The sequence below is a fragment of the Phycodurus eques genome, chromosome 9 (genome assembly GCF_024500275.1).
Source record: "Phycodurus eques isolate BA_2022a chromosome 9, UOR_Pequ_1.1, whole genome shotgun sequence".
Lineage (NCBI taxonomy): Eukaryota > Metazoa > Chordata > Actinopteri > Syngnathiformes > Syngnathidae > Phycodurus > Phycodurus eques.
The window spans coordinates 15,837,860-15,863,055 of NC_084533.1; the positions used below are offsets into that span (position 1 = coordinate 15,837,860).

At 41.5% G+C, this 25,196-nt stretch overlaps 1 protein-coding gene across 2 annotated transcripts; it reads left to right on the forward strand.

Moving 5' to 3' along the window:
* The first annotated feature begins 1,123 nt into the window (after positions 1 to 1,123).
* Positions 1,124 to 6,486, forward strand: hbegfa (heparin-binding EGF-like growth factor a). 2 transcript variants are annotated; one of them, XM_061686459.1, is made up of 6 exons: positions 1,124 to 1,370; positions 2,015 to 2,260; positions 2,335 to 2,533; positions 4,095 to 4,250; positions 4,388 to 4,474; positions 5,337 to 6,486. In XM_061686459.1, the coding sequence occupies exons 1-5, from the start codon at positions 1,328 to 1,330 to the stop codon at positions 4,458 to 4,460; spliced, it is 717 nt and encodes a 238-aa protein (XP_061542443.1). In that variant the 5' UTR covers positions 1,124 to 1,327; the 3' UTR covers positions 4,461 to 4,474; positions 5,337 to 6,486. The 2 variants fall into 2 exon arrangements, with proteins under 2 accessions (XP_061542443.1, XP_061542444.1); XM_061686460.1 differs by lacking the exon at positions 4,388 to 4,474.
* Positions 6,487 to 25,196: the final 18,710 nt, after the last annotated feature.

Sequence of the window (25,196 nt, forward strand, 5' to 3'; positions counted from 1 at the left end):
TTGAATTGACCAATCTATCTATCTATCTATCTATCTATCTATCTATCTATCTATCTATCTATCTATCTATCTACTGAGGATAAGCGGTACAGAAGACACACGCGCGCACACGCACATACACACACACACGCACGCACACAGACATTATTCTCTGTCCTATCGTTGCTTTTGTTTGTATACTTCTAAAAGAAGTAATGCATATACGGTACGGTGGATTTTATTGATTTGCTAACTAGTCACTTGGCGAACTTTTTACCCATTTTAACGACTTGAAGAGGTTAATGGTCAGTAATGACTTATTGAATATGTTTGTATTGTACAATTAGTACGGGTTTCGTAATATAATATCAAGAGACTATAGAGAAACATAATACAGGGGTCCCCGGTTTCCGCAGCGGCGTAAGAATATGCCGTCACACTGCACAAAAAGGGACGTTCAGTTACTGACTTACTTTTTCATTTGATTGTTTTATATTTATGGCCTAGAAATGTTTTACATACACATATTTACTATAATTATACTGTTTTGGCATAGGGTAGTCATATATTACGGCGAAATCCAACCTACGTAAATATTCGGTTACGTCGCCGCCGTAGGAACGGAACTCAGTCGCAAACCGAGGACCACCTTGTTCAGCACATGTTTGTAGTACCACTATTTACCATAAGGTGGTGCGCGCGAGCAGAATAATTGTCTCATGACATGTTACTGCTACAAGTCCTTGACTTTCTTATTTTCCCTTGCTTTAGTTTTTTTTGTTGCGAGAAATGGATAAATTACTTACATCTGTAAGATATTAATTAGCACGCTGTTGTTTGTATAATCTAGGAATACCCCAAACCACAGTGCACTAAACAGACAGACAGTGAACTGCAATTTACAATCACATTGTATGCTGACTCAATACATATGCATTGCTTTATATGATCAAAGCTGAGGTGTTTATAAATCCCAACATCTACATTTATACATGTAGACATTTTATTGTTTTGTATTTATTTATTTGGTTTACTTATATCCAACATTTCAACATCGTGTGTGTGAGTGTGTGCGTGTGCGTGTGCGTGTGCGTGTGTGGGCGCGGTCAAGATCGAGAGTGGCCCTTAAATACGCCGCAGTCTCTCTTTTGACGCTCTTTCACTCCTCTTTACACACGCGCGCCTTTCGTGTGAAATACCACCAAGAGGTTGAAACCTGCCGGAATAAACTGACACAAGTCCACCTGAAAAAAAAAAACAAAAAAAAAAAAAAGAAGAAGGATTATTTATTATTATTATTTTTAACAAAAAGCTTTTTTCCCCCCCTTTTTCAACAAGTTTTGCCGTCATGAGGATTTGGAGTGTTGTGCTTTTGCTGCTTCACGCTCTGGGTAAGTTGTTGAATAACTTCTTATTATTGTTATTAATGGCTCTATCTGCGTGACACCTCAGAGGTGTTATAAAAAGCCACAAGCCACGACTGTGCTATAAAATGACTTGTAAACCTGCTAACCATTTTTTTTTTCCGCCAACCATTTTCTCGGTGCCATGGCTATCCAGGAGCTAATGGGGGCGTCACGCTATTTTAGAGCGTGCTTTTATGTAACCGGATCCATTTATTTTTAACTCATATTCTTGCGTGACATTCACTCCCAGCTCTTGAATGTAGAGCTTGTGACTGTGGGTAAACATATCATTGTGTATCTTAATAAATTGGTGTATACTTATTTGAACCGAGCGTGTTTGTGCCTCAGATATGTCATGTCCATTGTCACTTCTGCTCCAGTGTGCCCTTGAGCAAGGCAGAGAATAAGAGCCAACCCCAACTAGCTGGTATTTGTGTGTCTGAGTCTTTGGTGCCCTAACATAAAAAAATGTCCAGTGTTGAAAATCCACTCCCCCCCTTTCAAAGCCTCAGGAGCATGTTTCAACTTGTCCACACAGGCCCGCCCACCTTGGCACAATACTGTTTTTGCCCCAACTAGAGCAATGCCTATGTTTTTCCTAACTGTTTTCCTAACCCATTCTTATCCAGTGGCGTCTAGACTGGCGTGCGGCGCGGCGGTGGACCGGTATGACAGCGACAGGCAGCGGCACACTGCTGTCGTCAACTTCCAGGGCACGAGCAAAGACGGAAGGCCGGAGGAGGAGAGCAGAGGAGGCGCAGCGGCCGCTCCATCCGGGGAGGATGAGGATGAGGGGTATGATGATGAATACTACCACGATGGAGACGAATATGAGGACAGCACGTCTGGGGATGATGAAGTGGAAGTGGCGAGAGGTGAGGTCTCGAGAAGCATCACAGATAATGACACTTCTATCAGATTTGTTAACAAATTTTTTTTTTTTTTTTAGTTGCTATGTCAAGCAAGCCCCAAGCCCCATCTGCCATTCTGGAAGCAGAAAGCAGTGAAGGACAGAGAAGGCGAGGAAAGGGAAGAAAGAAGGGGAAAGGGAAAGGAAAGAAGAGAAATCCTTGCCTGAAGAAGTATAAAGATTTCTGCATCCACGGCACCTGTCAGTACCTGAGGGACATCCGACGTCCCTCATGTGTGTGAGTAGCACATCCAATTTTAGATCCTTCTCTCTCCCTAGTGTTTTCAAAGTTGGAAACTTTCTATGGGATTTTTTGGGGGGAACAAAACAGTAACAGTAATAAACCGGGATTTTAACAAATTGAAGGCTGGACCTTAATAGAGAACTTTAATATAGGTGGGTAAAATATATTTTAGCATAATGCTTACTTAAACAACTGGACCTCATGAAAGTACAGTGGTACCTTGACTCAAGAATGCCCTAATTTACAAGATTTTCAAGTTATGAACCATTACTTAATTGTTTTTTGTTGTTGTTGTTGTTTTGCGAGCTAACATTTGATGTACAAACGACCTTCGGCTACGTCGCCCCCCTAGTGAAGTGAAAAAAAATGGTGAAATTAAGGTACTGTTGCATGTGGGCAAATAGAACTGTCTCTTTTTCCATACTGGATGCCATTTTATGACAAAACAAAATGTTTATATTTACATTTGAATATGCTTTTTCATTAAATTACCCTAAATTACCAGTTAATTTAAAATTTGTAATATTTCCGAAAGCGGCACGGTGGATGACTGGTTAGAGCGTCAGCCTCACAGTTCTGAGGACCGGGGTTCAAATCCCGGCCCCGCCTGTGTGGAGTTTGCATGTTCTCCCCATGCCTGCGTGAGTTTTATCCGTGCAGTACGGTTTCCTCCCACATCCCAAAAACATGCATTAATTATAGACTCTAAATTGTCCGTAGGTGTGAATGTGAGTGCGAATGGTTGTTTGTTTCTATGTGCTCTGCGATTGGCTGGCGACCAGTTCAGGGTGTATCCCGCCTCTCGCCTGAAGATAGCTGGGATTGGCTCCAGCACGCCCACGACCCTAGTGAGGAGAAGCGGAATGGAAGATGAATGAATGAATGAATATTTCCAAAATCCCCCAGCCCAGGGACGTGTACAAATAGACCCCTAGTGAAATTAAGCATAATACTACACAAAAGATTGTTGCACAGCAGAAACCATTACGTGGCTACTTGACCAACGTTTCCTAAATCCACCCAAAAAATGGAGGGCACATGTCAGACAACAGTCATCAGGCATCTATGCTCGCATCACACGCTTAGTCTATGGAAGGTTTTGTCTCGCCGTTTACTGACGTTACACTGTCATGTTAATGAGAAGAAAAGAGGAGAACAGCAGCAGCTGCAGCAGACAGGCAGATCATTTAAAGACAAATGAAAAGTTCACAAGTTCCGTTTTATTTCATTTAAAATCTTAAATTATGTTGTTGTGGAAGCCAGGAGAAAAAAAGTGTGACCACAAACACATTTTGCAGTAGAATGTCAGCGTTTTATCATTGCAGCATCCTGGCCAAAACTATCATGTACTATTAAAGATATTTTAAAGTAGTTATACTTAAACATTTGAGGTTAACAAGTGGTTTTGTAAACTACATTGCCATATTATAGTCCACGATATATAGCAGCATACAGAAGTGATTGGAAATTTTTGGGAAACTTCCCAGGACTTTAGAAGAAATTTCCCACCCCTGTGTAACCTCAATAATGAATAAACCTTTTCATCCGTGTGCAGGTGCCACCTGAGTTACTCCGGGGAAAGATGTGAGTTCTTCACTCTCCCCGTGGAAAGGCCTCAAGAGGGCTACAACCGTACCACGGCTCTGGCTGTGGTGGCTGTCGTGCTCTCGTCCATCTGCCTCACCATCATCGGCCTTTTGCTCATGCTCAGGTGAGCCCAACAGCGCATCAACGCACGCAGTCCCACATACATGCACACGCTAGAGCTGTGTAGGGAATTTAAAAGGATGATATGTGTCACAGATAGGCATAAATAGTCTCTAAGCCCCGTTTTCTGATTGATTCCAGGTTTCACAAGCGGGGAGCGTATGATGTAGAGAATGAGGAGAAGGTCAAGTTAGGGTTAGCATCCAACCACTGAAGAGACAAAGAAGGGTGAGTACAATATCAGTTAAATGGTACATTTAGTGCTCTTCTATTCCCCCTAAGAAGGCAACTTCAACTTCATACTACATTTGAAAAGCACCTGATGCTTAGTATTCAGATGGTAGACACTATTAATAGTGTAGTGGTTCACATAGCTGGCTTTCAGATCAATTCCCGCTCAATGCTCCCTGCAATAGACCGTTAGCCAATCCAGGGTGTAATCTGCCTTTTGTCTGCTGGGATAGGCTCCATTTTGCCAGTGAACCCGATCAGGATTAGCATTTGCGAAACCCTAATTTAGTTGATTATTTCTGGGTGCAATAGTTTATCATGATACCCTCAAAAGTACTGCTTTGGTTGGTTTGGACTTTTATTAACTTGGTAGCATAACCGTACATTTTGGGCCGTGGGGTCCAAAAGAAACCCTATTGGTATATTAGTCTTAAGCAAAGCTGAGAAACCTACAGTATGTCGGCCATATTTGGCCTGCTTGGGCATTTGATCTGGCTCACCATGCAAATCTAAAAAAAAAAAAAAATGAAACCTCGGATGAACTGATCTAAAATGCCCCAAATCATTTAAGCAGCAAATGGTATTACCGGTATATATCATCATAAAAATGTGTTTGATTGTTTAATAATGTTTTATTAAATATTAATCACAGGAAACGTTATCAAAACTGAAATGCTACCTGATGTCAAAAAGGTTCACCACCCCTGGTTTATATTTTAGACACAAATCGACTCGGAAAGAACTCTTATTTGTGACAATGTAGTAACGAGCTGGGCCAATATTGCACACTGACACGTTTATTTCCACGTTATCGAATAAATTGAAATGCTTAGCTCATTGTTTTCTCCCCTTGTGTTAGGCAGAGGAGCGGAGATACTACCTCAAAATAGAAAGAGAAGCGAACCAAGGAAGGAGGTCCTGGAGAAAAGCAAAGGAACACAGACGGCTGAAGAAGGGAAACAGGGGGTGTCCGCTTCACCCCTTGCTGGATGTTCACGTGAAAAAAAAAAAAAAATGGACAGCTCAGCATATTCCTGCAGGCCTCAGGAGAAAGCGGCCATATCTGAAAGTGGAATACTGGACGGGCCGGATAATGGACTGAAATGGAAGCGTGGCAGGCACAAGGTTATGACAAGTTGTAGAAGAAGAAGAAAAAGAAGAAGGAACATTTGCTGCCTCTGATTGTGTGAAGAGAATTTTCAAACTGAACTGAATCTATTTCAATAACAACAGAGAGAATTCAATTTGTAATTTTTTGTCTGGAAAAAAAGGCAAAACAGGCAGCGTTTTATATTTTCCTGCACAAGCGCATTATTATTTTATTTTTTTCTGTACAGTAAACAGTATATTTATACTTTTTAATTTATTTATTTAAGGTAACTGTATTTATGTAGGCTTTAACCTCCTTCAACAGTTCAAAATGGATGTTGCAGTTGTTTTTATATTCCTTAGTGGACATTATTTATTTCAGAAAAAGTACAATGCTTGCGGCTCCTGGACAAAAAAAGTGTTATAAAAAAGATATGACCATTTTTTTTATTTAATTTTGGCACTCAGAACATGATCAGTAGCACTGTGATTTCTTTTTTAAAAGGTCTTTTTACTGATTAGTATTATTTTTTTTAACTGTCATTTTCACTGAAAACAAACAATCTTTGCGGTATGCTGCACAAGTAAATTGACGCATGGGACAGGTGAGGGTTCATTGGTGATAAATGCCTCACTCAGAGTTGTCTGTGTCTGAGTGTTAATTGACAAAATGGCTATGAAACATTCAAAAGGGAGTCCAATATAACATTTGGGTCTGGAGCTGAAGCACTGTTGAAAGTATTTTGGTGTAAAATTGTTGTTTTTGTCTTTGTCTTACCATCCTTAAAAGAGAAACACTTACAGCAACTATCAAGCAATAAAATGTGAATTCAAGTTTTCATTGCTTTCAAAACTGCATTCTGAATTTTTAATTTTTTTTAAAAATGTGATTTAAATAAATAAAAGATTAGAATTCTTGACTTATGTGTGTGTTGCATCTTCATTTACTTGTGAGTCTACAAATTGACTGAAACAATGATAACATTGTGTTTCAATCATCAGATCAGGAAGGTCAAGTTTTATTTGAACTCCCAGCTTTGCCTACGGAGTCTAGGCACAGGTTATTGTTGCCTTTTAAAATGTCCAGTCTGGGTAATAATAAAACCTCTATCCCGTACTGTTGGGTCAGGCTTAAGTTGTAATAATAGTAAACATAATATTTTCCATTTCCTTTTCTCGTTGACGGGTTAGCCAGCTCTTTTCAACTGAAGCACCTGCATCCTGCACTCTCCTCAAAGAAGAACACAATTTTAGTTTTAGGTGTAAGTGTATGCTGTTTTTGTAGCCTTTCATACTTGACTTTTACAGTTTGGGAACACACCTGTGGCTTTTCAGCGCAGAAAAACTTACAAACAATTACTTTTCACAATAATAATTAAACCAAAATCAACCCTCGTCGACCTTCAAAAATATCTTAAAACATGTATCTCACGATTAAGTCCTTTACTAACAATTCCAATCAATATTTATTTCATTGCCTTGTTGATTATATTTATTAAGACAAGTTTAATGATTAAAAACGGATTAATATAGATTGCACGCTGAGGGACAAAATTGACTCCAAATGTACCCTTATTTATGACAGAGTTGCTGCTGTGTAAAACAGTGTTTAGCAAATGCTGTGTCGACATTGAGGTATAAACCCATGTGGTGTACTACATTAATGTATTTCGATTTTCAATGAGTAGCCTTAAAGTGAAATGCAGAGTGCAGACATCATCATTATGACGGCTCAATGAGACACTTTACAGCCATGTGAATGCAAGCAACAGATGTACAGTGTGGCGTACACAGCAGGTTACAGCGGCACAATTATTACTCATACGGCCAACCCAACAGATGACATGTTCAAAGACACAGCACCAGTGAGAACATCTGAGACCTCGACCGCCCCTGAATGCCACAGGGGTTCATACAAACCACATGCAGTAAATAGTTGCAGGATGCAACAATGCTGTCATGCATGTGTGCCACACGCGGCTTTAATAAGGGTTGAGGACACCCTAAAGACCCAGCTGGGCTCAAAGGCAAGCTGAAAGTGAGTCACCCATTGAAGTTTCCTCCTACTCGGAAGTTTATACAGCCTGTGTGTGTGTGTGTGTGTGTGTGTGTGTAAGTGTGTGTATGTGTGTGTGTGCGTGCGTGTACACGTGTGTGTGCATGTGTGTGCATGTGTGTGTGTTTGCCTTCTGTGCTCGTGAAGGTTAACCTAACTTTTATGTGTAAAAACACAGCACTTCCTTAAGAAAATGTAGGGAAATGTTTAAGTTTCTCCTTAGTCATAATTCTGTGTCACATTTATATTAAAATGGTGCATACATACAGTGAACTGCTTCCTCCACGAGTTAAAATGCTTTGACAGTGACCATTACATTATTATTTTTTTAGTTCCAGATCCATGTTCCAGAAAATCTCAGCTATAGAGATGACATAAAAACCTTGTTTGTATATAGTTTTACCCCTCCCGCAAACACATTTAAAACTTATCAAAACACTTTTGAAGGTATTACTTTGCTCCTGGTCTCACTTTCTCGCTGTCAACAAATGGGAGACTATCATATAACATCACTTTAAGGAAATGAAAAGAAGAAAACTCTCGCTTTCTCAGTTCTTCAGTTAAGATCCACAGCGTGCTTGCTTCAAGCTCTTTAGTTTTAACTTGCAGTTGAAGTTTAGTGTCAAACTAATACATAAAACAAAAGAGAAGCAGACAGTGTCTATTTAAACACTAAGGGCCCTATTTTTGTGAAGGGCATAAAACCTGTACGGCTGGCGGCGCAACTGTGCGCCAGAGGCGGATTAGACCGGTGTTGGTAATTTTGTGGATGTGTGTTAACCTGCAACACTCCCCACAGTCCCCAAGGACCGAGCTACATCTGCTCACATGGTGCAACAATGGTGGTCAGGTGTGGTGGGAGATTCAGAATCATCCCAAGAAGTTGATGAATGACAAATGAATTGCCTTGAGCACTTGTCTCTCATATCTGCGTAGATTCTCAGGTATCTAGGTCTTGGTAATCCACAAAGGTTGAATCACGGCAACTGGAATCTTCCTGTTTCTTGAAGACGTTTTACTTGCTACAATGCCTTTTGGAATAAAGGTGAAACATCTTCAACAAACAAGAACAGTCCAGTTGCCTTGATTCAACCTATGGGGCGTTTCTTTTCATGAAAAAGCTACAGTATTTGTTTAAAAAAAAAAGCTCATTCTTTATTCAACCTTTGACTTTTTCAAACATTTGTTGACTGTTCAAGCAGAGCCTTTGGTATTTGTCACAGGTACCATGAATGGAAATGTATGTGTATTTGTGATTGCACATACATGTATGTGTGACAAGGGATGGTCACTTACAGTAGTCAAGCCACATAATCCCGTCTCTTCAATGTCAAGTAGCAAAGACACAGAAATAGTGCCGTGCCGTCATGATCACATAGCTGCTATTCCCGGGATGATGGGCACCCAGGAGACGGAATGCTGAGAGAGAAGAACATTCGCTGTATTCTGTTTCTTAAGCAAACAAGTATGTTAAATTGTACTTAGTATGTTAAATTTACACGGTAAGACAATTAATTGTATGCCCCTCAAGGCCAGCAATTCAGCTTAATATTTTTGGAAATACTGTACATGTCTCTAAAACGCTTTGTCTTAGAGTTGAACCATCAGCATATGCAGCAAGACTTCAGGAAGGCTATCACCATACATGCAGACTAGTGGTTGATTGTTTTACCTTACACTTGCGTAATGGGTAAGAATGATAAATGTGAATTAAAATGACTTATGCAGGTTTCACGATGGCGACAGACTGACCTTGGAAAAGAATTCAATATATTATTTCCATCATTTACCACGAGAAGAATTGTTACCAAGTCCACCTTTGATGTTCCACTGTAGTGTGATAATGTGCCCTTTCTGGGTTGTAAACTTCACACTTGTTTCTGGTGATGCCATGGCATCATAATCGCATGATCGTTCAGGCCCAAGATTGTTGTTGTCTTTCAAGGGAGTTTAATTCAGGATCTGCAGGTGGACTAAATACATACAAGTATCTGCTATATTCAGCCTGGGTTTGTATGGACCGATGCCCTTTCTAACTCCAATGCTCCCTATTTATCTGTGCTTGGGACGGCACTGAGTTGGGCTTGCTTACCCCCACCAGAGCCTAGGCAAGCTTATGTCACCTTGTATTCCCAGTTGGTTTTCCATCCAAATATGAACCAGGCCTGACCCTGCTTGGCTGCTGAGATCAGAAAAGATCGGGCATTGTCAAAGTTGTATGAATCTTAAATGAGTAAATGAAAATATACACAACAGGTCAACAGCGTTTGTACCAGGGCCTCATGGCACCTCAGAGATCATAGCGTAAGGAGATGTTATTCCACATACATAGAACAAAAAGGTGACAGAGCAAAAGGGGACAACAAGTAGTAAATTGAGGTGAATTGAGGTATTTCAGTTACAGAGGTGTAGCATGCCATGGTATTTTTCCACCATATGCCACAATCTCATCATTTGACCTCATTTATAAGTCTTAAGAAATGTAGTGGGTGGTGCGGTGAGAAGTGGTTAACTCTCCAGCTTCACTGTTGAGAGGGTCTGGGTTTGAATCTCTGCTTGGGATTCCTGTGTAGCGTTCGCACGGTCTCCCTGTGCTTGCGTGGGTTTTCTCCAGGTCCTCCTCCAAAAACATTCTAATCGGGTGCATTGAAGACTTTCCATAGGTGAAAATGTCCTGTAACTGTACAGTATATGTGCCCTTCTATCAACTGGCAACCAGTCCAGGGTGTACCCTACCTCTCAGCCAAAGTCATTTGGCATTGGCTGCAACAAAAGATCCCTTTGCGAAGTATGCTTGAGTCGTCAGTCGTTGGACTTGATTCAATCTTAGTGAGGGTGGTGAGTTTGTTGTGGAAAGGTGCTTCCTGCCCCGCTGAGGAGCAACAATAGGTGCTTTCCATGGAAGTGTGTATGCCGACAGTTGGAAACACAATTATTTTCTTACCGCATCTCATCAACAGGAGCACGTTGTTAGATGATCAACTGGCTTGAGTTTTGACTTTACCGTAAAAGCATGCGTTTGTTTCTGTCCGCAGCTGCTGCTGTCAAAATGAAGCCTCGGGTGTCCACCCTGGACTGACTGATGAGGCGGTGACAACATTGCTGCCTTTGTGGTATGACAAAAAGAGTGTATTTAATGTGTAAGAGTGAGGACATTCAAAGCATGGAGGATGACAGAGGAGTGAGGGAGAGATAAGGTTAACAAAGTGAGAGGGAAGAGATGAACACAGAGGCATAGGGAGTGGGTCAGGGGGAAAATGCTTTACTTTGATTCACTTCCTCTCCACTACCTGCTTTGGTCTTTATTCCTGTCCTGCATACATCTCTAATACACCCTGCTCCATTTCCTCATCCTGTCTCCTCTTCCTGTCTCCTGCTTCGTCACAAACGGATACATGCATTAAGCAACGCAAGCACGTGCTTAATTTACTTGGAATGATCAACATCCTGCAAGTGTTACACGAAGAGAAAAGATTCTTACCAGCCATAAAAAAATCATTAGACCATCTATGTTTCTTCAATTTCTTGTTCATTTTAATGCCTGGTACCACTAAAGGTATATTACCTTTATGCCCTATTTTATGCATAAGCTTAATTATGTTCCCAGTGATTTTGGTTACTATCAAGAAAACAAAGCATAAAATGGCTAAATATCAGCTATTAAATTTAAGTCGCATGAGCTATTTTTGTTGTCATCACGATATTTGTGCAAACAAATGTACCATGAGTTGATCTAGGCATTAAAAGTGAACAAAAAAACGGAAATTGGTCTAATATTTTTTTCCATGACTGGATTATGATCAAGTACAAGAGATGTGTCCATAATTCTGGCTGTATAGATTTGTATTGTGCTTTTAGTTTGCGGTGGTGCAGGACTTCAAGGAGCATCCAGATAGATTTGTTTTATATTTTGATGACAATATGCAAGCTGAAAGGCCTCTGGCACACATGTATTGTGCACTGCAATGTTTTTTCTTAGGTACGTAATTTTTGAAACATGAACTCCTGTTTCATATTACAAGGTTTACAAGGTACTTTTATTGTCAATTCCACAATATGTGTAGCACATACAGAGGATTGAAATGATGGTACTCAAATATGCAGTAATAGAAGTGTGATCAGAGAGGAAATGCTTTGTACTTTATATTCGTGCTTCACATTGTTATTCCAGAAGCTTTTTTTTTTTCTTGTGATGTACTGCAGCTAGTCGTGATGTGCTGTTTTTACAGTTTATTCAGGTTTGACATTTTGTTGATGTGACCCCAAATGCACTAATATCTTTGGAGTGTGATACAAGCAAAATAAGATTTTACATATAGTAAAATATGCCATAGATGGGCTAACGGCAATCCGCAAAAGGCTTTATAAGCCTTCAAACAACTGCGACTTTAAGACAAATGGAAAAGCAGCAACACATACAAACAGAACATACAATAATACCATACTCACAGGCATAAGCAGTATTCTTTATTCTCTGTGGGAATAACGAAACAGCAGAAGTTGGTTACACTGAAGAGGAGTCCCATTTTTCTTGCTGTTAATTACGATTCATCTTTTCCAGTAGAGTGCACTACATTTCACTTACTGGCATAACGTGGTACTACACCAAAGGTGCATGATCCTAAATCTGGACTCACCTTGTTATTGTAAAAAACAAAAAAATCCACAAGATACCAGGTGCGTGAATGATGAACCGTAAAATAAAGTGCCGGTTTACTGTACTGCCAAAGGTTTAGAATACATGTTGTACATTGATACGTATGTGGCATCACAGGCATTATGATACTGTATATTTTGCAGCATCTCCATACACGGCTAGTTGCTGAGTCCATTGCAACTCATCAAATGCGACTAAACCTTATCAATGACGTGGTGTTTTTGTGTTGTTGGTGAAAGTCATTCAGCTTGGTTCTGCCCCGTCTGATTGCCCCTGATGTCAGCAGGGTACTGACGGCGCAGGGACGCCAGCAGATTCCCCACTGCTGATGTCACCCTGCTGGACAGACACTTGTTATGTATCACACTATTAAATTCTCACTGAGCTCTATTTAGGCCCACAGGAGGCTGACGGTGGCATCACATTACTTACCAAGCAAGCCCAGTTGGGTGAGAGAGAGAGAGCCATCACACCAATACGCACACGGATATACACAACACACGCACGCACACAAAGGCACAGACAAACAGACAGGAAGGAAGGCTGACTGCATGCTTGACTCATCTGTTTTCTCTGCTTTTTACAGTAGGCCCTGTGGCTCTGTAAAATGAAAAAAACTCCTCCCACATCCGCCCTGTGCTTGTTTGCAGAAGCATTCACCACCTATTGGTGGTTTGAGAGGATCAAGTGGACGCGTGCTGGTCAGTTGAGGTGGCCGCTACCGCAGCCTATTACAAAGGAGGTGGATGGATGTCAGAGCACACAGCAGAAGGCTCTGGTTACCAAATGAGTGGGCTGCAGACATTCTTTTTCACTGTCTTTCCTTTGTGGTCGACTGCTGTGCATACCAAAAGAAAGAAGAAGAAGAAGAAAAAAAAACCTCACCCGGCCCCACATTGCTAAATATTTTAAACCATGACTGTGCTAGTTTGATCCTGAAAGGGTTGTTGCAAAATAATGGGGTAATTTCCTTAATGAAGAACACCCGTTATTATCTACTGTAGGTAACGCTTTTTGAAATATTTATTTTGAAAATGCCTCTTTCAACATTATGAAGCTACAATAAAGAATGTAATTAAAATTAAAATATATAATAAATCTCATCTGATCCATGTGATGACTGCAGCTGCATTGCAAGTATTGTATGTTCTAAGTGCTTAGTGCTTATCCTGGCTCAATATCTTATATCGTACCCATGCCCCACTTGGACGTGCACATCTCCACCAACCTTTTGTTGTGTAAAAAACTGTGATGAGGCCAGAAGGGAAATGTAAAAAGATATTGCATCATCTAAAGGTGGATGACCACCATGCAAAAACCCATACTAGCAGTACAGCATATATTTACATTGTATGATACAGTATTCTCAGTGAGAGTGTATTATGACATTTACAGTAAATTATATCTCAAAGACTCTGCATTGACCACCAAGTGATTGTTAGGGGATGATAAGTGTGTTTGAATGACTCTTTCCGTAATTATAAATTTGAGATTTTTTTTTTAGAGCAACTAGCTCTGTAGATTACCAATTGCACTAACTGTAGATTACTCTTTTTTAAGACTTATCTTTTTTTTTAAACCAATGCCAATTAGAGTAAATGTCTTTTTTTCATTCCACATGTACAGTATATTCTGAAATAGAAAGACCCCTATGATCAGTATCCCCGGCTATAGAAGCTGGTTCTAGGGACGTGGAATGTCACCTCTTTGACAGGGGAAGGAGCCCGAGCTGGTGTGTGAGGTCGAGAAGTTCCGAATAGATATAGTTGGACTCGCCTCCACACACGGCTTGGGCTCTGGTACCATTCCTCTTGTGAGGGGTTGAACTGGTGTGGGTGTACTTATTGTCCCACAACTCGGCGCCTGTACGTTGGGGTTCACAACGGCGGGCGAGAGGGTAGCCTCCCTATGCCTTTGCGCTGGGGGACGGGTCCTGACTGTTGTTTGTGCTTATGCACCAAACAGCAGTTCAGAGTACCCACCCTTTTTGGAGTCCCTGGAGGTGGTGCTGGAGAGCGCTCCCGCTGGGGACTCCATTGTTCTGCTGGGGGACTTAAATACTCACGTGGGCAATGAGAGTGAGACTTGGAGGGGCTTGATTGGGAGAAATGCCCCCCCCCCCCCCCCCCCCCCCCCCCGATCAGAACCCAAGTGGTGTTCTGTTATTTGACTTGACAGCTTTGGTGGTCGCTGAGGCAAAAACTCGGGCATGGGAGGAGTTCGGTGGAGGCCATGGAGAATGACTTCAGGACGGCTTCACTCTACCCTTCTTCGACTGAGTCTAGGTCACATCTAGGTCCATCTGTTCTAGCAGGCACTGTTCCACAGTCGCCATTGTTGTTGCTTTGTTCCTTGTTCCGGAGAGTAAAAACGGCTACCGAAATTGGGCATAAAATGCAGACGAAAATCCACCCTGTGGCGTCCGAGCCAATACCAGCCGTAGCGACACCCCCGACTTGGAGGAGAACTGCAGCACACTTTCAAAACAGCGCGCGTGGGTTGTGCTCGAGTATCAATGCAAACTGTGAGCGGGATAGCTGCAGTGACGTCAGCGCGGTTACCGTCTGCGCGAGTATAAAGAAGCCTTCAGTGGATTACTTGATTAACTGAAGAGTTCCCAGTACCATTCACTTTACCTTTCACTACTTTCACTTGAATGCAGCCAGCCCATCAAAAGGCTATTAGTTGTGATAGTTCCCTGTCAGGGGGGAATCAAACTGTATTTTTCCAGGGCAAGTTGGACATTTTTGCGCTGTGGGTGGCCTGAGGGAAAAGTTCCGGAGATCAGCAATCATTAGGATAATGTTGGCCTCAACGGCTGACTGCTTAACCATAAGGCCGTCAATATTTATAGGCCATGACCACTGTGTCGACATCTCGCTTCTTGAAGTACAGTATGAAGCAGCTCCAAGATGACCTTACTTCTTTTAAAGTAATCTCTTTTCATTTCCCTCGCTGTCAACAAATTCAATGTGGATGACTTCACGTGAGGCTGCCCACAGCCTCTTGGTGGGGTCTGTGACCTCAGCACCACTTTCCCCTTTTTGCTTCTCCAGCTCTGTGTCTTCCTCTAGTGAAAGTGGGAGCTGCCCAGAGAGTTGGAATGTCGAGGGAGAGCTCAGCAGCTGATTGGGAGAGGGCGAGCGAGGGGAGGGGGACTTCCCCCCCACTCTCTAGATGAGATCATGGATGATGGCTTCTCAGAGCAAGAGGCAAAGCTCATGGCAGCTAAGACGCGCCCCTGGCTTCTCTTCTGCTGCCTCATACACATAAATACACACTTGTCAGAGATGACATCTAGTTTTCATCTCTGCCCATTACGCCACTATGAAAATGGTCTGAGCATTTATTTGATATCCTGGACATTTACGCGAAAGTCCATGTACTAGTACAGTCTTCATCCTCACTAGTAAGACAATTCAGTCTATTCGTAAAGTGACTAGGGTACAGTTGTGTCTTACGAGTAAGGTTTTTTCACTCCTACCTTCCAATACTGTATGACATTTCTGCACACTAGAAGAACAACTTTAACATTGTAGGCGGACAACTACAGTGAGGCAAAACTGTGCACTCGTGGACATCTTTTAAGTCTGGCTTTTAACTGATTATGAGTCGCTTGTTTTACATCTAATATTTTGTTTTAATTTTATGGAGTATTTTATGGACTTTTAGGTTACTAAAGCTTTATTTGTTATTTCTATTAGCACATCTCATTTACTTTACACTATTTTATTATTGTCATAGGATGCTATTACTCTTTTTATTTATTCATTTTACATCCATTTTCTGTACCGCCTATCCTCACTAGGGTCACGGGTGAGCTGGAGCCTATCCCAGCTATCTTCGGGCGAGAGGAGGGGTACACACTGAACTGGTCGCCAGCCCAACTAAAGGTTTGATTGATTGATCTCTGTGCTAATAATATGGAAAGCCATTTAAGCATTTATTTAATTGCTAGCTTAAAGGGGAGTTTTCAGTTAGCAAGATTTGGATGTAGCTTCAATTCACTAATCCCTCCCCACTTCGAGACTCTGATCAAAGCCACGCCCCTCACTGGCATGCACGAGACATGCACTATACATAACGTTCACTGTAAACAAGCCGACGTTAGCCACGACTGCTACGTATGAACCTGCTGTCTCTGTTTGGTTGTTTTTCCTTGAACGCCTGCGCCGGTTTCTTATAAAGCAAATTCGAGCTACAACATAGAGCCAGAGAGGGCTGATTTTTTTTCCTTCCACAGATTATTTTACTAATGTACTATTATCAGGTCTTACTGACAGTTTTAACAAAAAATGACAAAACGTGATGATTATAAATGCTCAAATAGCTTTCCATACGCCACAGTAAATCCCTCAAGCACAGTGCTGTGTCTTCATCAACACATCATGCAGCAGGCAGCTTAGCATAAGGTAATCAAGTCAAGCCCTTGAGGAACACTTGAGCGGATTCAGCCAAGTGAAAAGCCCACTACCGCATTACCAGCTGAGAGATGGAAACGATTAGTAACACTCTACAATTATTATGGTCAGCACTCCCAGTTGATTTAATAGTAATATCGTCTCATCTCGAGGATTCAGATCAGATCAGATTCTTTGTTCCAACACTGATTGGTTGTTGAGTCCCGCTGAGCAGCAACTGTCGAGACGGCAGGATGATGATGCTTATTATTGTGATTACTCAGCCTTTTTTCCTCCCAACATATGAGTCAGGGAGGCCAACGGTTTGTGGCTTTGTGCCTCAGTGTGAAATACTATATATCTCTCCTTCTCTCCATGTAGATTTTGGGAATTCGACATAGCAGGGAGGCTTTGTCGGGCACAATGGGGGCCCCCACCTGCATGCTGCACATCCGTGTGGGTGCAATTGTTGTTTTTATGAGCCCACTGATCTTCTCCCTGTGAGCTGGATTATAGGAGTCATTCTTTTACGCCCAACCCCCATAACTTTACTGTCACAGAGTGTAACAGTTGCTGTGTATATGAACATTTAAGGAAGATGAAGGCTGAGGAACCAAGCGGCCAGTTCAGCTTTAATGCCTATGTCCAATTGATATATGATTATATACAACGACATCAGAGGTGTCAAACTCATTTTTGTCATGGGCTACATTGTGGTTATGGTTTCTCCTCACAGGGCCATTATAACTGTGAAACCGACATGCAGTAAATGTAGGCATGGATATATGCAACAAATTGATGCATAACTAGTTTGAAAATAGTAAGTTTAACTGTTGCTCAATTTACAGTGGTACCTTGACTTATGAGTTGAATTCTTCGCGTGACCAAACTCACAACTCGATTTACTCCAGTAGCAAATCCATTTTCCTCATTGAAATTGATTGAAATTGCATTAATCGGTTCCCCCATGTTTATAAAAAACATAAAACACAAAACAGAATGTAAAGAAGGAAAAAAACTGTTTTTCTAAAGGGTAATTACTGAATATACTGTAATATTCATGTGCTGGATATATTCCTTCCCTGGCCTAATGAGTGACACAGAAGCTGGAGTCAGGATGGCTAGTTAGTTTGTGTGTGAGCTATGGATTACAACAGCTCCTTGTGAGCGTTCTCATTCTCAATTTGACTGTTTGTCCCAGCAACTATGGCTCTCCATGCCCACATGCAAGGGCATTACAGTACCTTACAGTACATTACAGTACCTTAATTGATCAATTTTGTTCCCACTTCACTCTAGCGGGGACATATTTGAAGTTGCTAGTACCTCAAATTTCGACAAAACAAGATCTAAATCAGCTAAGCCACGGTTTGTAACTTGAAACACTCCTGAGTTGGGGCACTCGTAAGTCAGGGTGCCACTGTATTTTCAAGAAAATGCTCAGAATATCTCAAGGTTATTAAAAGTGAAGACTATTTGCAATTCTAGTATGGATTTTTTTGGCAAGAAACATGAATTACATACACATGATTTGCTTTATTGCTTGATCGGCCACCGAGCCTTGAGTTTGATGCCTGCGATCTACATTTCAAAATGACACATATCCATTATGGCTATGTAGACACGGAAGGAACATGTGGAACATGCACAGTTGCCCAAATTTCACATAACACAAATATTAAGCGCTACATACATTTAGTTGACCTGGGCTGACTGTTTCCCCATTGATTTAAATTAGGATAACCTCTGTATTAATACACTGGTTATTGGTATATCTGCAATAACTCGTATTTTGCTTATTTAATGACAGACACACACATATACCATATTAACATCATATATAACGGCCAATGCTTTTGCTGTAGTTCAGGTTTACAGCAGGTGTTTTTAAAAGTATTTATCTGTGTTGTTTGGGCAGACGCGGACACAAACGCCTGTATCAGTGGTGGTCTTGATATGCTTCCAAACACACTATAGCGAGGTCTGCATGTGATGTGAAGGCCATCTGATGTGACTGCATTATTTTCTAAATGTCTCTGTAAACAGCTCGTCTTTGTATTCAAACGATGCAGTGTGTGCCCAGTAACATCAGCGGTAGCATCAGCAGCTAACAGAATGAAGGGAGGTGTTATTGATTTGTTCACACCACACGAAGTAATCATTATGATGACGTTGGTACCTATACGGGTGGCATCTCAACAGATTAGACAATCGACATAACAAACTTGTCTTTTGTTTACCATGCTTGCAGTTAGCACCTGCATACATGTGCAATATTTGCTGACTTGCTTTGTTTAGATGTGATAACAGACGTCTTCCTTTAACCGCACGAAGGAGAATAATGTGCTCAATTCATGTTTTTAAAGTACACTCTGCTATTTTTTGGTGTGTTGCAACCTGCTAGATTGTACAGACTATTATAAACAAAACAATTGTTGTTTATTATTTATTTGTGTGTTATTACAGCGATGTCACCTGGTTTGTTGTAACACATTTTGTTACCTTTGAACATGAAATGAACCAGGGGATGAATTAATGGAATTTGGTTTGACTCATTTGTAGATGATTCAAACCAAACCGGCCCACACATTTGGGTCCGGGCTGCTCTGTACAATATGGCTAATAAAAATAATAATGACAACACTGAACAGCAACAATAACAAAGAAAAAGGAATGCTGAACAGTAAGCAACCTTGAAATGGGCAACTTTGATTTTTAGCGATTCCTCACACAACACACCAGCAGCAGTGTAATTATTTCTGGTGTAACAGTAGCAAAGCAGTGAACACCACAAAGCTCAAGATGCTGGTGGTTAAAAGGAAGGAAAAAAGGCAGGAAGTCACACGGAGGATCAGGAAAAAAATAAAAGTACAAATGGCCAATAAACGCGAGCACCTGCTTTGCTCCAAGCAGTGTGGAAGGTCTTGAGTGGTGAGCCAGATGCTTCTGCTCCACTTCCAGTGGAGCATGTCTGAAAACCACCTGTTTTTTGGCCACTGAATGCATGGTTTTGGAACCTCAGTGGCAGGGAGAAGTGGAAGAACCTAGTGGTGGAAACCAGACAGTGTCTCAACTAATTCATGAGTCATGTCAATGCTGAAAGAAATATGTGTGCCAAAATAGACATTTATTAACGGGGGATGCTTCAACTATTACTTTCCTTTGAACAGTTGGAGTCCCTTGAGCGCATATTTGTAGCACGATTGCTACAATATACTGTACAGTGACTTACAGTTCATCCATTTTCTATACTCATTGCCTCCATGAGGGTTGTGGGTGCGCTGGAGCCTATCCAAGCTGACTTTGGACAAGAGGCAGGGTACACCCTAGATTTGAACCCAGTACTTCAGAACTCTGGCCACTAACCCTCTTACCCACCATGCTGCCATATAATGTGTACAGCACTTGCACACACGTGCACGCACAAGCATGTGCGCTCACACACACACACACACACACACACACACACACACACACACATACAGATAGCTAGATAGATAGATAGATAGATAGATAGATAGATAGATAGATAGATAGATAGATAGATAGATAGATAGATAGATAGATAGATAGATATAGATACTGTAACTATATATAAGTGTTTCACTACTTTTGGTATATTAGTTGGGCATGTGCATTCTTAGGTTTAGAAAACTGCAAATTATCCTAAAATGTCACCCAAAAGCCAAATATCCCTAACCTTTTTTGAGTAGTGTATGAGGGGGAATGATTGAGCAACTTTGGAATTTTCAATTGCAAATAAACATGTCAGTTGAGAGGCTGTATTTAGCAGGAGGGAACTCCCACACTTACAAACACACCTGCGGCTTCAAACAATCACATCACTGTCTTGAAAACACAGGAGCCTGACGGGGAAGCTCCTCAGCTGTGTGCGTGTAAGAGATACACACACAAAGACCAAAAGAAAAACTGAAACAGGTGGGAAGGAGCGACGGCATTCCGTAAGGAGTATTCACTCCAAAGTATTCTCTCGACTATGCTGCGCCTACCAAACAGTTTCACCGATTGACGTTCGCTTGAAGCCCTGACACATGTTGCTGTCAATTAATGTTGGGCTCTCAGCAAGCGTTTGTGACTCCAGAAGGGAAGTTAGACAGCAGACCTCCACCACGTATAATGTATATACCAACTTGCGGTTCTCTATCAACTAATTTCACCACAGATTTTTGATCCATGAATCGACCAATATAATTCCAGAGGGTGGGGAGGGTGTGTGTGTGTGTGGGTGGGGGGGGGGGGCATGTGCACCCCCCACTTTTTAGCCTATGTGTCCCTTTTTTAACCCCAATGTGTGGTGCAAAAAGTCCCCTCGGAGTGGCAAAGGTCCTCCTGAAAATCTTCCATAAGCAAACCCCCATCGACGATTGGATTTGGTAAAAAGTTACCCGATAACACTATGCCACCCCCCCCATGTTTTTCCCCTGCCCCTATTTTCGTTTACTCTTCCAATCTCTGTTCCAAACTGCTGATGATACTTCTGTGACACTCTAAGCTCAGTGGCCACTTCCCTCTGAGTACATCCTGTTTGAAGCCTCATAATGGGAAGGTACAATTGATCATTTGTTAGGGGTCGTTTGGTCTCATGATGTCAAAAGGTGAGGGGGAGGATTGTTAAACTACTAATTCTTATTGAACCAGGAATTGTATTGGTTGAATTGTGGCTCAAACGTTGGGCAAAAAGTAACGACACATTGAATAGTTACACTTGTGCATTCACAAGTTGAGAGGATGTCAGATTAGGTTCATCCTGAACTTTCACCGAGATTTTGAAAACCGAATATATCCCAAACATTTTGTGGGTCGTGTATTTCTGCATTGGGTCTACCTGACATATCCACAGTATGTAGCCTGACTTTCAGGACTGAGAGCTGTATGGAGATGAAACTGAACCCTCCAGAAGCCCAAGAAGGAAATGAGCTGTTAAACCAAGCTGTCACAGTGTGACCGACCACAACATCCTCCTGTTGCTTATTAATGGCCTCCATTGCTCGCCATTTCTGTGACCTGCCGTCTGTGGCAAATAGGAGCGATCTCCCTCCGCCTCCTCATCCACCAACGAAGTCCTCATATCAAACGGATCCGCAGACCAGCAGGAAACGACATCACCACATCACAGCCTTTGAGAGACTGAATTCATTGTGGCCTTACTTCAAACCCTGTTGGGCTCTGAAGAATGAATGTTGTACAGCGAGTGGGCACTGGCAGAAATCCAAGGTTCAAATTCCTGCCACTCCTGTGTGTGTGTGTGTGTGTGTGTGTGTGTACAGGACCTCATTATACCACAATACCATAAAAGAAAAGCGGATAGTAAACCAGCGGCAATGCATCCGGTAAACCCGAATAATGGAGGACCAGTTCAATCGAATGGCATTCTCTGGAGTGCCAGCCCGTGCCAACCATTGCTATAGTTACCGAAAGTAATGCCAAGTAGGGAAAACAACATCATAAAAGAAAATTGCTGTTGTGTTTCATAGTCATTATTGGACTGTATAGCAGTGTGGGTGGAAGTAATTGAAGGCAGATGTTTCGCTCTTTGGAGACTGAAAGAAATGTTTTGTGTGCCGTAGAGTTGACAGTGAGGATGAGGTTACAACTTTCCTTGTCCGTGTTAGTCAGTCTTCCTCCAGGAGATCTCACACATTATTTCCAACTTTGCCTTTTGCTTGGATCTCCCTAAATGTGAGTACTTAGCTGTGGTAGTATTTTCCCTTTGATATATGTGTGAGCGGGTCATCGTGAACACTATAAACTTTCATAAGACAGCAAACATTTGTCAAATATTCATGATTGATTTCGGAGCCTGGGAGCGAAGGCGTTGCCTCAGTGAGAACATCGTGAGTGGTTTAACCAATTTTAAGAGGAATTAAATGACAGTTAAAACTGTCATGCAGTTGTGCAGTTCTGGATTAAAAATGTTGTCAATGACGTCAAATAAATAATAATTACTGTGGATATGAAAGGTCTACACTCCCCTGTTCAAATGCCAGGAATTTCTGATATAAAACAATGAGACCATCATTTCAAAAAAAATGTCCACCATTAATGTGACTTACAATTTAACCTGTATTAATCAACCTTCGGGCTTCTGCAAGAAAGCGGAAAAAAAGTTTCGGAAAACCTACAGAATAGAACAAAACAGCTGAACTTTATTTGGGGTTAATCAGAAGCACTTTAAATGGTGACATGTCTGTGTTGACTCTCATTTAACATGAGTTGAAATGTGATTGCTTCATTCTGAACACAGCCACATCCCCAGCTTTAAGAGGGTATGCACACTTGTGCCACCGCATTATCTTCGTTGTTTGTATGCGCCCCCCTCTCAAAAAGATTTCATTCCAAAAACATGCACATACAGAGACAGGCAAGAGCATTCACACTGGCACTGCAAATTATACTTGCAAAAATTACAGTCAAAATGAACCAACAAAACAAGTAGAATTTACATATCTCAACTCATGTCCCAAATGGTCATTATTGATTGAAGGTGGAATGTATTGAAAGTTTGTATTCTCAAATTCATAATAATGAATATACAAATCATTTTGGGTGCAACTATATTGCGACAACCAGTCCATGTCGTAGCTTTCCCAGTGTCAGCAGGGATAGGCTCCAGTGACTTGTGACCTTAATGAGGACAAGCACTAAAGAACATGAACGGATGGATGGAAGGAAGGCATTTGTTCCAATATCTAATTATTTCCAAAGACAATACCTATTGTGAAGTGCAACACAAACAGTACCATCTACTAAGAATTTCAATTGATGTTTCTGATCTCCCTTCTGATAATTTTATGTCATATTTCACATGTTTTTCCATTCATTTACCTCCATGTCAGGGTCAGCCGAGTAATAAAAAATGAACTGTCAAGACCATTGTGTCTATTTCTGTCAAAGTCAATGACGCTGTACTGATTCTTCCATTCACTTCTTCCTGGTTCTGTAATCTAAACTAAACACATTGTTACGTATCGCCTGCACGTTTGTGCGAGTGGGTGTTAATTTTGAGAGAAAGTGGGTGGAGCTAAATGAAGGTACGCCATGAGTATTTGGACAGGCTCTTCCTTCTTGGATGATTACTGCATAATCATAAGATACACAAAGAAAATATACTGTCGACACACACGCACGCGCACGGACACACTCATACACACACACTGACACATTGCTGACCTTACCAAGGAAAGGCTTGTCTTACATAAACACAAAGATTGTTGTTTCTTTGTGTTTTTTTCTGGACTCTCTCCTTTGCCAGCATAGTGTTTTCTTCCATGTGTCTGTCAGCGGTGCCACTTTTAGAACAGTGGATGTTTGCCGCTTAAAGTAACAACAAACATTGCTAAAAATATGCCATTTTATATGACCACAATCTAAAAAGAAGGAACTTGCTCGAGAATAGGACGTGGAGGGATAATAATAAAAAAAACCTCCTTCCTCTGACATCACTACAGATACTAACAGGTTTAGCAGGTTCATAGTTTAATATCCAGAGGTTGGGACTTGGGATATGCTTGGCTGAAACTGTATTTTATTTTATAAAAAAAATTTTCTTGACATGATGACAGTTTGATCTTCGTGTTTTTAAGGCACATTTCCCCCCCCCCAACTTTTGTTTTCCGACGACAATTTGGAGGTACCACTGTGCTGTTGAATAAAACTCTCTTAATAGTGTCAGTCAAAAGTGATCTTATGTTTTGTATCCATTGCATTGTGTCTCATTCCATTGTGCAGAGGTATCTATTATTGTGGCCAGCAGTGAGTGTACATCCTGGTGTCAAATTAAGAAGACCACATGACGCACTGGTTAGTGCTGGACACAGTCAAATGACATCAGCTGACAATGTGCTTTTAAGTTGACTTCATCACGGGCTGACCGAGTTCGTGATAAATATTACAGCTGGGAACGTCACCGGAAACCACACGCTTGCTTTATTGCAGTCATGTTTAACGTCTTTACCATCTTTTCTCACAGATGACACCTGCTCATGATGCAGGTCTGCCTCAATCGCAAAGTTGAGCAACGCTCCTTTCTTCTTTCCATTTCTGGTGTGTCCATGTGGGTGTTCCATCTGTGTTGTGTCACTGTGCCGCAACATTCCTTCCTTCACCAACTCCCGGATTGTCTCCAAACAATACTGACAAGAGAGAAGGAAAGAGGGCCCAAAGTGGCAGCGGTGACAGCTAGAGCGACGTCAAGGGAGAGCGGTCGAGTGAGGTCACTGCTCCTGTGTTGCCATGGATACCCTGGTGGCCTTGACACACAAGCGGCGAGATAATTTGAGGCTAAAATACTCGTGTTTATACTACGGGCTGAACTAATGGCAAGAAGAATAGGCATAACTTATAATGCAGCTCTCGGGCCGCCCTCAATAAACACAGAAAAGCTGAAATAACACCGTTTGAAGTGAGGAAGCGCGATTGTTGTGAGGATAAAAGTAGACTGAATGAGTGTGTATGTGTTCCGCAGGAGGCGTTCCACCTGCTTTTAGTTTGCTGCCC